At 43.9% G+C, this 14,032-nt stretch overlaps 1 protein-coding gene across 2 annotated transcripts in view; it reads left to right on the top strand.

The window, feature by feature from the left end:
• DENND5B (DENN domain containing 5B) overlaps nucleotides 1–14,032 on the top strand; it is a 160,873-nt gene that overhangs the window by 138,406 nt on the left and 8,435 nt on the right. For both annotated transcript variants that reach the window (XM_089680730.1, XM_089680731.1), the window contains 5 exons: nucleotides 3,600–3,718; nucleotides 4,722–4,909; nucleotides 6,204–6,286; nucleotides 8,889–9,015; nucleotides 11,803–11,977. In XM_089680730.1, coding sequence (XP_089536856.1) covers nucleotides 3,600–3,718; nucleotides 4,722–4,909; nucleotides 6,204–6,286; nucleotides 8,889–9,015; nucleotides 11,803–11,977 — 692 coding nt within the window. The remainder of the gene's footprint in view (nucleotides 1–3,599; nucleotides 3,719–4,721; nucleotides 4,910–6,203; nucleotides 6,287–8,888; nucleotides 9,016–11,802; nucleotides 11,978–14,032) is intronic.

The raw sequence follows: 14,032 nt of genomic DNA, 5'->3' as shown, positions 1-14,032 counted from the left end.
ATATATATATATATATATATACACCTCACACACTCAAGAAAAAAAAAAAAGTATGTGAACCCCTTGGAACTAACTGATTTTCTGCAGTAATTTGCTATAAAGTGTGATTTGAACCAAAAAGTAATTGAACCCATAGACTTATTACTTCAACGAAAGCTAATCGGAGTCAGTGGAGTCCAGTTGATGAAATGAGTTTGAAGGTGTGGTTTAGAGCTACTTTATTAAAAGACGCTCAGACATTTTAAGATTGCTGTTCATAAGAAGCATCAACTGATGTTAATCATGCCTCACCAAATGAGCTCTCTGAAGACATATGATCAAGAGTAGTTGATCTGTATAAAGTGATACAAAACAATCTCAAAGTGTTTAGACATCCATCAGTCAACATTCAAATGAATTGTCTATAAATGGAGACCTCTTAATACTGTGGCTACTCTTCCTAGAAGTGGGCGCACAGCCAAGATGATTACCAATCTATCATATGCAAGCCTTCGAACAGTCCATGGTGGAACACTTCAGAGGAAGCTGCTGCTCTTCAAAAAAAGACATTGCTGCATGTGAAGCTTGCCACAGATCACCTTGGCAAACCACAACGCTACTTGAAAATGTCTTGTGGACTGATGAAACAAAAGTTGAGTTGTTCAGGAAGGATACTCTGGAATCACTTTGTATGGCGCAAAAAGGGCACAGCTTACCAACTTCATCCCAACGGTGAAGTATGGTGCAGGAAAGTTCATGATTTGGACTTGCTTCCCAGCCTCAGGGCTTAGACCACTTGCCATCATCAAGGGGAAAATTAATTTCCAAGTTTAGAAAAATATCCTACAGGATAATCTCAGGGTGGCTGTCCACCAGCTGAAGCTTAGTATAAGTTGGGCAGGACAATGACCCTCAGTATCAAAGTAAGACCACCACAGACTGGCTTCAGAAAATGAAAATGCATCTTTTGGAGTAGCCCAGTCAGAGGCCAAACCTAAACCTCATAGAGAAGCTGTGGAATGACCTCCAGAGAGTTGTTCACATCGGACATCTTACAAATGTGTCTGAGCTGAAGCCGTTTTGTAAAGAGGAATGGTAAATTCCTCCTAAACATTGTGTAGGTCTGACCACAGGTACCAAAAATGCTTGTTTGAAGTCATTGCTGCTAGGAGGTTCAACCAGATATTAGCTTTCTTCTTCCTCCAGAACTTTGAATGTTTAATGGGTGTGTTCAATAAAGACGCAAGAAATTAGAATTGTTTTTGTGTTTTTAGCTTAAAGCCCAACTCTGGGCAAAATTTTTTCCCCCTGCAGTGGGGCTGTGCCCACACTGCATGGGTCAACTGCTCATTTTTTTTCTAGAGTAGGAGAGCGGAGATATACTTACCTGATCCTCCCAGCACAAGCCTGGTCTGGCACTCTGCCTGCGCCAGCGGTCTTGAATATTGGACTGTTCCTAATGTCACCACACCCAGAGCAGATTCCATCAACCAGGAACAGTCCACCGCTGGACCGTGAGGGAGCACTGTTTTCCGGATGATCAAAGGATCAGGCAAGTATGAGCTTTCTGCTTACCCCTAGACAAAATGAGCAGTTGATCTGTGCAGTGTGGGCACAGCCCCACTGCATGGAAAAAACTTATTTTTTTTTTTTGCCCGGAGATGGGCTTTAAGCACATTGTTTTTGTCTATTGTTGTGACTTAGGTGAGAATCAGATCACATTTTATGGCACACTACTGCAGAAAACGAGTTGATTCCAAGGGGTTCACATACTTTTTCTGTCACTTTGTGTGTGCATGTACAGTCAGGGCCAAAAATATTGGCACCCCTGCATTTCTGTCAGATAATGCATCACTTCACCCAGAAAATTGTTTGTTTCAATTACAAATGTTTAGGCATTCTCGTGTTTTTATTTCTTTTGTTTGTAATGGTATGGCAGAAAAAAGGGAAGAAACAAAAAGCCAAATCTGACACATTCCACACAACCCCAAAAAGGGACTGGACAAAATTTATGGGCACCCTCAATTTAATATTTAGTAGCACACTCCTTGGAAAACATAACTGAAATCAATTGCTTCCTGTAACCATCAATATGTTTCTTACACTTCTCTACTGGAATTTTGGACCAGTCTTCTCTTGCCAACTGCTCCAGGTCTCAGATTGGAAGGGTTCCTTTTCCCAACTGCTGTTTTGAGATCTCTCCACAGGTGATCTATGGCATTGATATCTGGAGTCATTGCTGGCCAGTTAAGCACTCTACAGAGCTTTGTCCTAAACCATTTCTGGGTGCTTTTTGACGTGTGCTTTGGGTCGTTGTCCTGCTGTAAGACCGATGACCTCTAATGGAGACCCAACTTTCTGACACTGGGCCCTACATTGCACCCAGAATTCTTTGGTAGTCTTCAGATTTCATAATGCCTGGCACACAGTCAAGACATCCAGTGCCTGAAGCAGCAAAGCTACCTCCAAAATATCAGTGAACCTCCATCATGTTTGGCTGTAAAGACTATCTTCTTTTCTTTAAAGGCCTTATTTCTTTTTCTGAAAAAAAGAATGATGGGCTTTAACAAAAAGCTGTAATTTTGTTTTGTCCACAATGCATTCTCCCGAAACAATTTTGGCTTCCTCAAGTAAGTTTTGGCAAACTCCAGTCTGGCTTTTTTGTTTCTGTGTCAGCATTGGGATCCTCCTGGGTCTCATACTATAGCGTCCCTTTTCATTCAGGTGGCAACATATAGTGTGAGCTGACACAGTTGTACCCTATGCCTGAAGGTCAGCTGGAATTTGTCTAGAAATTGATCAAGGTTCTTCAGCCACCATTTGAACAATCCTTTGTTGCAGTCTTTGATCAATTTTTCTCTTTCATCCACATCCAGGGAGAATAGATACAGTGCCATGGGCTGTAAACTTCTTGACAATCTTGCGCACAATGGACACTGGAACATTAAGATCTCTAGCGATAGACTTGTAACCTTGAGATTGTCCATGTTTTCCCACAATTTTTCTCAAATCCGCAGACAATTCTTTACTGCTCTTTCTCTTCTCCAAGCTCCATGTGGCACACAGACACACACAACAGAAAGGTTAAGTCAATTTTTCACCATTTTAACTGGTTGCCGGTGTGATTTCTGTATTGTCAGCACCTGTTAATTGATAGAGGTGAGTTGTATTACATATTACAGGAGCATCACAAACTTGAAATACAAGTATTTCTTACAATTTTGAGAAGCTGCCAATAATTTTGTCAAGTCCTGATTTGGCCTTTTGTTTCTCCATTTTTTCGTGTCATACCAATACAAACAAAAGAAACATGAGAATGCCTAAACATTTGTAAATGCAACAATTCTCTGTGTGAAGTGAAAATGCAGGGGTGCTAATATTTTTGGTGTGTGTCTATGGGAGTGTTTAACCATGCTTCCAGAAGCACCTTTGTGAGGTCAGGCACTGATGTCAAATGAGGCCTGGCTCTCAGTCTCCGCTCTAATTCATCTCAAAGTTGTTCTGTGGGGTTGAAGTTAGGACTCTGTGCAGGCCAGTCAAGTTCCGCCAGCCCAAACTTGCTCATCAATGTCTTTATGGACTTTGTTTTGTATATCAATAATAATTCCTGTATCTTTCAGTGTCAGAATCTTGGCAAACTCACAACAGTCCAGCTGGGACATGACAACTCAGGACTTTTGGCCAAGTGGCTGGTGGACTGCGTCATGGTCCGAAATGAGATAACGGGACATACATACAAGTAAGCAATAGATTGATCTGATCCTTTTTCAATGATCAATGGGGTTGGGGTAAATTGTGCTGCCTGCTTATCTCCAGGTGCTCATTATTATTATTATTATTATTATTATTATACAGTATTTATAAAGTGTCAACAGTTCGCTCAGCTCTGTACATTACAAAGGGAGACAGAACATGAGACAGTACAGTAACAATACAATGTGATACACGAGGGGTTCGAGGGCCCTGCTCTTTCGAGCTTACAATCTAGGATGCAATCCCTCTGCTGCTTTTAGAGGGTGCTGCCTTCTTACTCCAGGGGCTCACAGAATGTTGTCAGAAACACACAATTCAATTTTTCTCTCCTCCATGGTAAAGAGCAAAATGTGAACCAGCAAAACTGGCCTAAGATTATTTTATTTACATTCTTTGTTACCCTTGCTTTCAGTTTGAGTTTGTAGAAAAAAATAGATATTTTGTTTAAATGGTATTTAAACCCAAAAACAAAAAAATATTATATATTACAGCCCTTAGATATGTTGGCTGCATCAATTTTTTTTTTTTAAGGATACAACATTTGCAAGTACAATAAATAACCCATTGATCCTGCTGGAAATTCTGTGCCCTTCTAATTGCATGTGGACTGAACTGAGATCTTAAACAAGGTTATCAGTTTTGCCTGCTATCTTCTGTGGGCTACAAATGAACACCCCTCTGTGTAGTGGAGATGAGGATAAGGGATGGTGTTTGTAGTCCAAATCGAGAGAGCAGCCTTAATTGACCAAGCTGCTCCTTCATACATATAGGGAAGTGAGTGAGCGATGGAAAGGAAATGTGGTCCACCAGGTGAACATATAGGAACAAAGAAAACAAATGCAGCCACCACATCTGAAACTGTTAAGCTGCAAAATACTAAATTTTTAATATTGGGTTTAGATACACATGCTCTTTTGCAGCTAACGGCTGACAGTTGTCCATGTCTGATTCAGCTGTTACTGAAAATGATATCTCCCTCTTCCTTCCAGATTCCCGTGTGGCCGTTGGTTAGGAAAGGGAGTGGATGATGGAAGCTTGGAAAGAATCCTCATCGGTGAACTGATCACCCCAGTATCGGATGATGATCTCGGCAAACAGAGCCGTACTCCTCCTCAGCAGAAATCCCCCACAATGGCACGTAGGCTAAGCATCACCTCCCTCACTGGAAAGAGCAGCAGTAAGTAATGTTTGTAGAATATTTCTGTACTGGACAAGAAATGTGTGTGTAAGTATTAAAAGTAGTTGTAAAGCCTAAATTCATCAAACACATTTCTAAACTTTTGTTGCAATGATCCAAACAATAAAAATGGCTGTATTTATACATGTGACTACAATTTCCTTGCTGATCAGAACACCAAGTTGCTGGTGGGCATATTACCTCTAAGCCCTTGCATCACTCTCGGAAGTGCCGTATGCCTACTGGGACATGCATTTTTTTTTCTGTCAACCTTTATTAAAGTGGCAGTTCAGGCAAAAAACTAACTAAGCCTAAACCTTTCAGCCCCGTTCTAAGGCTATTCTATCTAACCCTGTAAAGAAAAGATCTGTATACTTACCTATTCTGAAGCCGCTCTGGTCTGGTCTCCAGCTGCAAGTCCTGTGTACAGCTGAGATCACTGACAATGGATGGAAATACCTAGATGACGTCACCCATAGACTTGTTGTTGGCTGCTCCTCTACACAGAAGCCGTCACTGACAGCTAATTATGGGACCGGAACTGGACCAGAAACTGTCAGAAGTGGTGTGCCGCACATTAATAGCGCATATACCTTTCAGGTCTACCTGCGCCACCTGCACCAGTTTCTATTTCAGAGTGAAGTAGAAACTAGTGCAGATCTGCATCTGATAGACAGAGGGAATATTGCAGTTTTGCATATAGAAAACTGCCACAGATTCCCGTCAGGTGTGACCCTGTCATAGGGAATGCAAGCTGCCAACAGATGTTCACATCACTCTCTCTGCCCGTGCAGTGATTACACACTACATGAACAGAGCCTGCAAGGATAACACCCACAACTGAGCTGGACAGGGGGAATAGGGATGGCAATGAGACTGGAGGAGGCAGCTCCAGCTCTCTTTATCTGTTTTACTTGCTTAATTGGGAGCAGCATCTGCTCCATGTTCTACATTTAGAAGACTTGTGCAAACTTTTGTGTTCACAACTCTTTGCTAATTCCCCCCCCCCATTGTGTTGTCAACTCCCCCAGCTGGTTTATTGCATAATTGACTTTATTGCACCAGTAAGGCAGCACTGGTGCTGATTGCACTGTATAACATACAAATCGCCCTTTGAACTAATCTGTGCTTAAAATATGACAATGCAACTATATAACAGGACAACCATATTAAATTATTAAGAACTAGTATATAATTTTAGGAATTTCTAAGGTCACATGTTTAATGCCTGCCTGCTTGCTGAAAAATAACATAGTGTCCCTTTTAATTTGGAGCTTTTCATCCTGTGTTACAGAGCCAAACGCCGGCCAAATCCAAGAGGGAATCGGAGAAGCTGTGAACAATATTGTGAAACACTTTCATAAGCCAGAAAAAGAGGTAACATTGATATAACGGTTTTGTGTTGTCAGCGGAGGGTGTAAAAGATGAATGTGTGTTAGACATTGTGTGACCCTTTACTGCAGTAAAAGGGAATGAGCAGAAAAGTCTCGTTATGCAATTCCCTATTTAGAAAGTAAAATCCTTCCTGGCCTGAAAATGCCAGTCTTCTAAGGCTCTGGATTAACCTACTTGCCGTGTGCTCACTAATTGCTCTCACCCTATATGTCCCATTTTTTTTCTAATTCAGCATTTTAGTCCACTTCATTACAGCTAAAATGTTATTCTAAGGGGGGCTCCTTTGTAATATAACATAAGTATAATATAAGTTAGGTAATAGTTGTGGAGGGAAAAGAGCAAAAAGGTGATAAGATGGTGATAAATGGAAGAGAACAAGACATGATAGTTGGGCAATGAATAGATGGGAAAAGGCAAACTGGGCAGGGTGGATCAGAGAATAGGGCAGCGAGATTTGGCAGCGCAAGGCAGAGGAGGGCAATGAGACTGTGAAGAGAAGAGGGTCAGGAGACTGACCAGTGTGGGGCAGAGAAGAGGATAACAAGGCTGAGCAAAGAGGAGGACACTGGGGGAGGGTGCACAGTGCAGGATGGAGGGAAGGGAGAGTTTGCGGCTCAGGATGGAGGGAAGGGAGAGTTTGCAGCTCACAATGAAGGGAAGGGAGAATGTGCACTGCAGGATGGAGGGACGGGAGAGTGTGCGCACTGCAGGATGGAGGGACAGGAGAGTGTGCGCACTGCAGGATGGAGGGACGGGAGAGTGAACACTGCAGGATAGAGGGACCGGAGATTGTGCGCACTGCAGGATGGAGGGAAAGGGGGAGTGTGCGCACTGCAGGATGGAGGGAAAGGGGGAGTGTGCGCACTGCAGGATGGAGGGAAAGGGGGAGTGTGCGCACTGCAGGATGGAGGGAAAGGGGGAGTGTGCGCACTGCAGGATGGAGGGACGGGAGAGTGTGCGCAATGCAGGATGGAGGGACGGGAGAGTGTGCGCACTGCAGGATGGAGGGACAGGAGAGTGTATGTACACTGCAGGATGGAGGGACGGGAGAGTGTGCGCACTGCAGGATGGAGGGACGGGAGAGTGTGCGCACTGCAGGATGGAGGGACGGGAGAGTGTGCGCACTGCAGGATGGAGGGACGGGAGAGTGTGCGCGCACTGCAGGATGGAGGGAAGGGAGAGTGTGCACGCACTGCAGGATGGAGGGAAGGGAGAGTGTGCGCACTGCAGGATGGAGGGAAGGAAGAGTGTGCGCACTGCAGGATGGAGGGACAGGAGAGTGTGCGCACTGCAGGATGGAGGGGAGGGGGGAGAGTGTGCGCACTGCAGGATGGAGGGAAGAGAGAGTGTGTGTACACTGCAGGATGGAGGGAAGGGTGAGAGAAATGTTCACTACGGGAAGGAGAGAAGGGAGAGTGCGTGCACTGAAGGATGGAGGGAAGGGAGAGTGCGTGCACTGAAGGATGGAGAGAAGGGAGAGAGCGTGCACTGCAGGATGAAGGGAAGGGGGAGTGCATGCACTGCAGGATGAAGGGAAGGGGGAGTGCATGCACTGCAGGATGAAGGGAAGGGGGAGTGCATGCACTGCAGGATGGAAGGAAGGGAGAGAGCATGCACTGCTGGATGGAGGGAAGGGTAAGTGCATGCACTGCAGGATGGAGGGAAGGGAGAGTGCTTACTGCAGGATAGGGGGAATGGAGAATGCTCCCTGCAGGAGAATACACACTGCTGGATGGAGGGAGAATGCACACTGTGTGATGGATGGAAGGGAAAGCGTGTGGGATGCAGATGGTGTATAGAGCGAGTGCACTGCAGGATGGAGAGAGAGGGAGTGTACACTGTGGGATGAGGGAAGGGAGAAAATGTGCGATGCAGGATGGTGGATAGAGAGTATGCACTGGCAGAAGGAGGGAAAGCAAAATGTGAATTACAGAAATGAGAAAAGAGAGAGTGTGAACTGTAGGGAAATAGAACAAGGGATGGCGGGAAGGGAGATGGTGTGCACTGCAGGATTGAGAGAAGAGACAGTTTGCACTGCAGAAAGGAGGGAAGGGCAAGGGTGCACTGCAGGATGGAGGGAAGGAACGGTGTAGGTAGGAGAGAAGGGAAAGTGTGCATTGTAAGGAAGAGGACAAAAGTGAGCGTGCACTGCAGGATGGTGGGATAAGGAGAGCGTGCACTGCAGGATGGTGGGATAAGGAGAGCGTGCACTGCAGGATGGTGGGATAAGGAGAGCGTGCACTGCAGGATGGTGGGATAAGGAGAGTGTGCCCTGCAGGATGGTGGGAAAGAGTAAATGATTATTAAACTCATATTTTGTGCTAAATCTGGCTTCCAGTTTGTCACAGTGGAAGGATTTGAAATGGAGCCAGAACAGTAGGAGAGAGAAATGAAATCCGTATACAGAAAACACAGCAGTTGCACACAGCAGTGTTATCATGCCTGAATGTCCTCTGTTATGTCATTGCCGAGCTGCATGAAGCGCCCTTCCTTGTCAGCTGCTGTTTTCCATTGCAGGCCTTCTGCACTAATCCACATTAGCAGCACCTCTTTAAAGCCTCTTATGTGATTTGTTTCCCTGCAGAGAGGCAGTTTAACCATCCTGCTCTGCGGAGAAAATGGCCTCGTTTCAGCCTTGGAGCAAGTATTCCATCATGGATTTAAAACGGCCCGCATTTTCCACAAGAGCATCTTCATCTGGGACTTCATAGGTAAAATCAGAGGCTCTTTCTTCTCCAACTATAACACTACTTCTTGTGACTTCTCTGAACAGCTGCCCTGAATGCAATTGCCAGGTCTTTGTTATGTCACCTTGCCTGTGTCTTGATAGACAAGGTGAATGAATGTGTTAGTGGGAGCAGCTAAACTCTCTGTCCAACAGCATAATCTCATTATTCCAATTACAGGCTAAATTGTGTAAACTGCATACCCTGATGAGCCATATAAAAACAACTGGTGTGTCATGGTTGCCTGTTTTTCCACTTTACCTAGAATTCTATTTTTCCTGTAGCCATGGTTAAAAACTTGCCAGCTTTTTTTTTCTTTCTCTTCCTCCCTACCCCAGAATGTTCCTAAAATTCTCAAAAAATTTTTTAAAAGCTTTAATGTTCCCTTGCAGCATGCCCTGTGCTGAGGGAGAGATGATCCAAGTTTGGTTTGTGACAGCTAGCAGGGGACACTGCTTCCAGCTATCAGACTGGGCTGTTGCTAACCAGTGGTGTTCATGATCATGTGATCACTGTCAACAGGCTAGAGCACTGTTTCTCAACCTTTTTTCAGTCAAGGCACCCTTTAAAATTATGGACAGTCCCGAGGCACCCTTTAAAATTATGGACAGTCCCGAGGCACCCTTTAAAATTATGGACAGTCCCGAGGCACCCTTTAAAATTATGGACAGTCCCGAGGCACCCTTTAAAATTATGAACAGTCTTGAGGCACCCCATTTTAGAACCTGTGTTAAATCTACTGCATGGTTACATTTAAAAGCAGCCCGGAGTTGCAAGTTAAATGTAAGATGATTAAGCTATGCCACTAGTCATAGAGTTTTTGTCACGTTAATCAACCCATAATCAGCACTGCTAAATGTGGTCTGGGCATCTGACCTGTGGTCACAAAGGGGTTAAAGTAGCCCTGTCACTCAAAGCCATTCAGGAAAAGTTTACCTGTGTACCTCTTTATTCTTGGCCCTCTTGAAGAGCTATAATTGCCACTGCAAATCCTTCACTTGACATCTGTCAGATGCCTGATCCTCCGCTGTGTGCTGTGTTTCCTCCTGCTGATACAGTTCACTGTATTGCTGTAGCAGCTGAATGGGGACCAGGTGCTCCAAGCAAGTGGAAGTGTTGGGTTCCAGCTACAGTACCTTCTCCAACCAGTCCATCCCCCACAGTTATTACCTGTTGTACCACCAGCCCCTCCCTCTTAGATTGTAAGCTCCAAGGAGCAGGGCCCTCAAATCCCTCTTGTATCGAACTGTATTGTTACTGTATTGTCTCCCACTATAACGTAACGCGCTGAGCAAACCGTTGGTGCTATATAAATCCTGTATAATAATAATTGTTCTCTATCCCTCTTGTATTGAACTGTATTGTTGCTGTATTGTCTCCCTTTATATTGTAAAGCACTGAGCAAACTGTTGGCGCTATATAAATAATAATAATATGAAAAACAGTACAAGACTATGTGTCCCTCAAAGGACTTCAAGAAAATTATTCTACACTGAGTATAGAAATCCTATTTTCTTTGTCGTCTGCTGAGGGAAACAAGTCATGTGCTATAGTATTTTTCTGGTGTCCAATCCTCCTGTAGGAGGCAGTATAACCCAGCAGTGTACATCTTCTTATGTCCCTCAATGGACTTCAAGAAAAGGATTTTAAGGTCAGTACAAAAATCATGCTTTTTACGTGGTAAGTTAAATAGTTAGTCTGGCTGAAATCAAACTCCCTTAAATCAACTTGCAAAAATTATTTTAAAAAAGCAGTCCTTTATTCTTCTGCTTTCCGGCACAGAAAGGTTACATGCAGTGCTCAATGTGTCCTCAGGAAGGGCAGCCAGTATATAAACAAGAGCAGACAAATGACATGGATGTCTTCAGGTTTAGGCATACAGTTGTGTTCTCCAGATTCAGTAACAACTTCTGTGTTCCTGCTGCCCCCTGCTGGCAATTCCAACAGTTGTCCTAAATCAACCCTTTAACGTAAAAACTTAAAATGTCAGACATCTGCCGTTTTCCTGATGACTAATAGCAAGTGCCAGTTTGACATTTTATTAAATGTCACTTTTTCCCCGAGATACAAAGAAGGCAGTCTTTGTGCCGATCTGTCAAGTGGCAGTGCAGTCCGCACATTGCACATTTATGCTTTTTCAGCGTGGGCTCTCTTGTGTGTTCAATTTGGCGTTTACCTGTTAAAATCCCGCTGTCCTTTCTGAGAAGTCATAGCTTCACTGTAAAAGCTGCCTCTACCCAGAAGATGAGCTGTGATGGATTGGAAACCTCTGTTTAACTTACTCTGATTTCATTGTGTATTAGATGCAGGTAGAAGCTGCCTCATTTCTTGACTGAAGGACATCCAGCATCACATCTCCTTTCCTCCCTAGCTTTACTGGCCCTGGCCGGCTGCTTTCATTGATAGGATTTCATGTCATTCATTTGTGGAGGCTCAGCATTCCATGTGGGTGTTAGCTAAATTGGTCTCCATGCAAATATAGCCTGTCTAGGAATGTCCACTGTTCCAAACTGACACCCACTTATCACAGCATTTTGATATTTACAGAACTCCCCCAAAAGCCATCCCACTGCTTGCATAATGACATTATAAACGTCTTTAGCATGTTGATGAAAGGGGAGGGAGGAAATGGCAAAGGCAATTTATAAACCGATTAAACTTCAGCTTTAAAAAGGATCTGTTTGATAATGATTTATCTTTCTTTTTTTTTTTTATGAGCTGTTCCTTTTAAAGCCCCATTATTAAAAGCTGACTGATGTGCTTTGTACGCAGAGAAGGCCGTGGCTTACTTTGAAACTACTGATCAGATCGGAGATGGCGAGGAAGACCAGCTTCTTCAAATATCATCCTGCAAAACATTCTGTCACTACGTAAACTCCATTGTAGCTGCCCCCAGAAATATTGGCAAAGATGGAAAGTTTCAGCTGCTGGTGTGCCTGGGAGCAAGGTGAGCCCGTGTACATGTGTGGTGGGGAAAAGGGGATAGATCAGATTTAACCACTTGCCTACCGGGCACTTATACCCCCTTCCTGCCCAGGCCAATTTTCAGCTTTCAGCGCTGTCGCACTTTGAATGACAATTGCGTGATCATGCAACATTGTACCCATATGACATTTTTTATAATTTTTTCACATAAATAGAGCTTTCTTTTGGTGGTATTTAATCGCCGCTGGGTGTTTTATTGTTTGCACTATAAACAAAAATATAGCAAAAAATTAAAAAAAATTTTTTCTTTGTTTCTATTATAAAATTTTGCAAACAGGTAATTTTTCTCCTGTACCTGATGTGCATTGATGAGACTGCATTGATAGGCAGCACTGATCGGCACTGACGGGCACTGATGCACTGATATGCAACAATGATGGCCACTGATGGGCGGCACTGATGGGTGGCATTGACTGAATCCACTGACTGGTGGCACTGATGGGCACTGGTGGGTGGAACTGCTGGGCACAGGTGGGTGGCACTACTAGGCACTGATGGGCACAGGTGGGTGGCACTGATGGGCACTTGTGGACAGCACTGCAGGGCACAGGTTGGCTGCACTGGTGGGTGGCACTGCTGGGCACTGATCATCAGGGCACTGATGATCAGTGCCGATCTGTCCTCTGACAATTGCCGGTTATCGGCAGTACTTTCCTTATGCTGTGACAGCGTGAGGAAAATGCAGCCGATAACTGGCAACTGCATTTACAGGTGATCTGCTGTGTCATTGGACACAGCTGATCACGTGCTAAAAGGCCTCTGTGATTGGCCTTTTACCACATCACGTGATCAGCTGTGTCCGTAGGACACAGCGATCACGTAGATCGCCGGTGGCACGCTGGAGGGGTGCGTTCTGGGAGGACGTGATATGATGCCCTCCTAGAAATGGACAACAGACCTGTAGCCATCATAAGGCTATAGCACGGTTGGCAAGTGTATAATCTATACGATACAGAGGAAGCTTTGTTACACATTTTACCAGATAGAAGAGGGCTTGTAACATGTTACGCCCTAAATAAAGGTGTAACATGTTGCAAAAGGTAAAGTTGGCCTTTAAATGGGATGGTGGACTCTGACACCAAAATAAAAAGGCTTGGGAGGTAGGCAGCGGATGGACCAAGCTTGAGTTTTTCAGCCAGAATAAAAAATTGCATATAAATGCATATCCTTGATTTGCCCAGGTTTGTCAGGTTTTACTTAAACTTAAGGAATTTTTCATCCCCCTGTTGTTAATCATGTGACTAACATCAAGGTATTGGTCACATGACCTCTGCTAATGAGGAACTGACCATCAAGTTTTTGAACACCAATGATCTCTACCTCAGGACTGGTTACATGACCAGACACCGGAAGGATGAAGATTTCTCTGAGTTAAATTATATCTGAAGCCAAAACGTTTACATTTTTTTAAATTTTAGATCTAGTAGGGCAATTCATAGCTTTGCCATCTGTGTCTCATTGATGAGATTTCCCTTCACTTCCTATCCTTTGAGTCTACAGGAAGTGTGAAGATCTCTTTCCAATGTGAGGCATATCCTATCTTAGCCATCATGGGAACATTTCCCTTTTAATTCTGTTTTGGTGGCAACTCAAAATTTTGAATTTAGTCCCACTTTTTTTTCCTGTGACATTGGCAATCAGCAGAATTAGAGTGAATCTCCCTAAGGGGGATATGAACAGCAATAAAAACCTAACAGCGGCCCAACCTCTCAACCGCTCTATCCATTCTAAAAACTTTTATTACACTTTACAGGATAAAGGTGAGTTTTTATTTCCTGTGTACTGTTTGACATCTATTAGACTTCATTCACACTGGCACCCTTACATTTAGTTTTTCAAAATGCAGGAGAAGTTCCCTGGGAAGTAAAAATAGCTTTTATGGCTTAGAGATCACTTTTTCCTGCATCTGGATGTTCCTGCCTTAAAGTGGGTTTAACCGCGTTTACACGCTTTTAGTTTGTAATTGGATCCTGTATGCACAGAATTCGATTTTCTCTAAACACGGCTAAACTGAACA

This window comes from Staurois parvus, unplaced genomic scaffold (genome assembly GCF_062004578.1).
Source record: "Staurois parvus isolate SC_StPar_1 unplaced genomic scaffold, SC_StPar_1.0 ptg000249l, whole genome shotgun sequence".
NCBI lineage: Eukaryota > Metazoa > Chordata > Amphibia > Anura > Ranidae > Staurois > Staurois parvus.
Note: the sequence above shows the minus strand (reverse complement) of the source record. Positions and strands in the feature narration are given on the sequence as shown.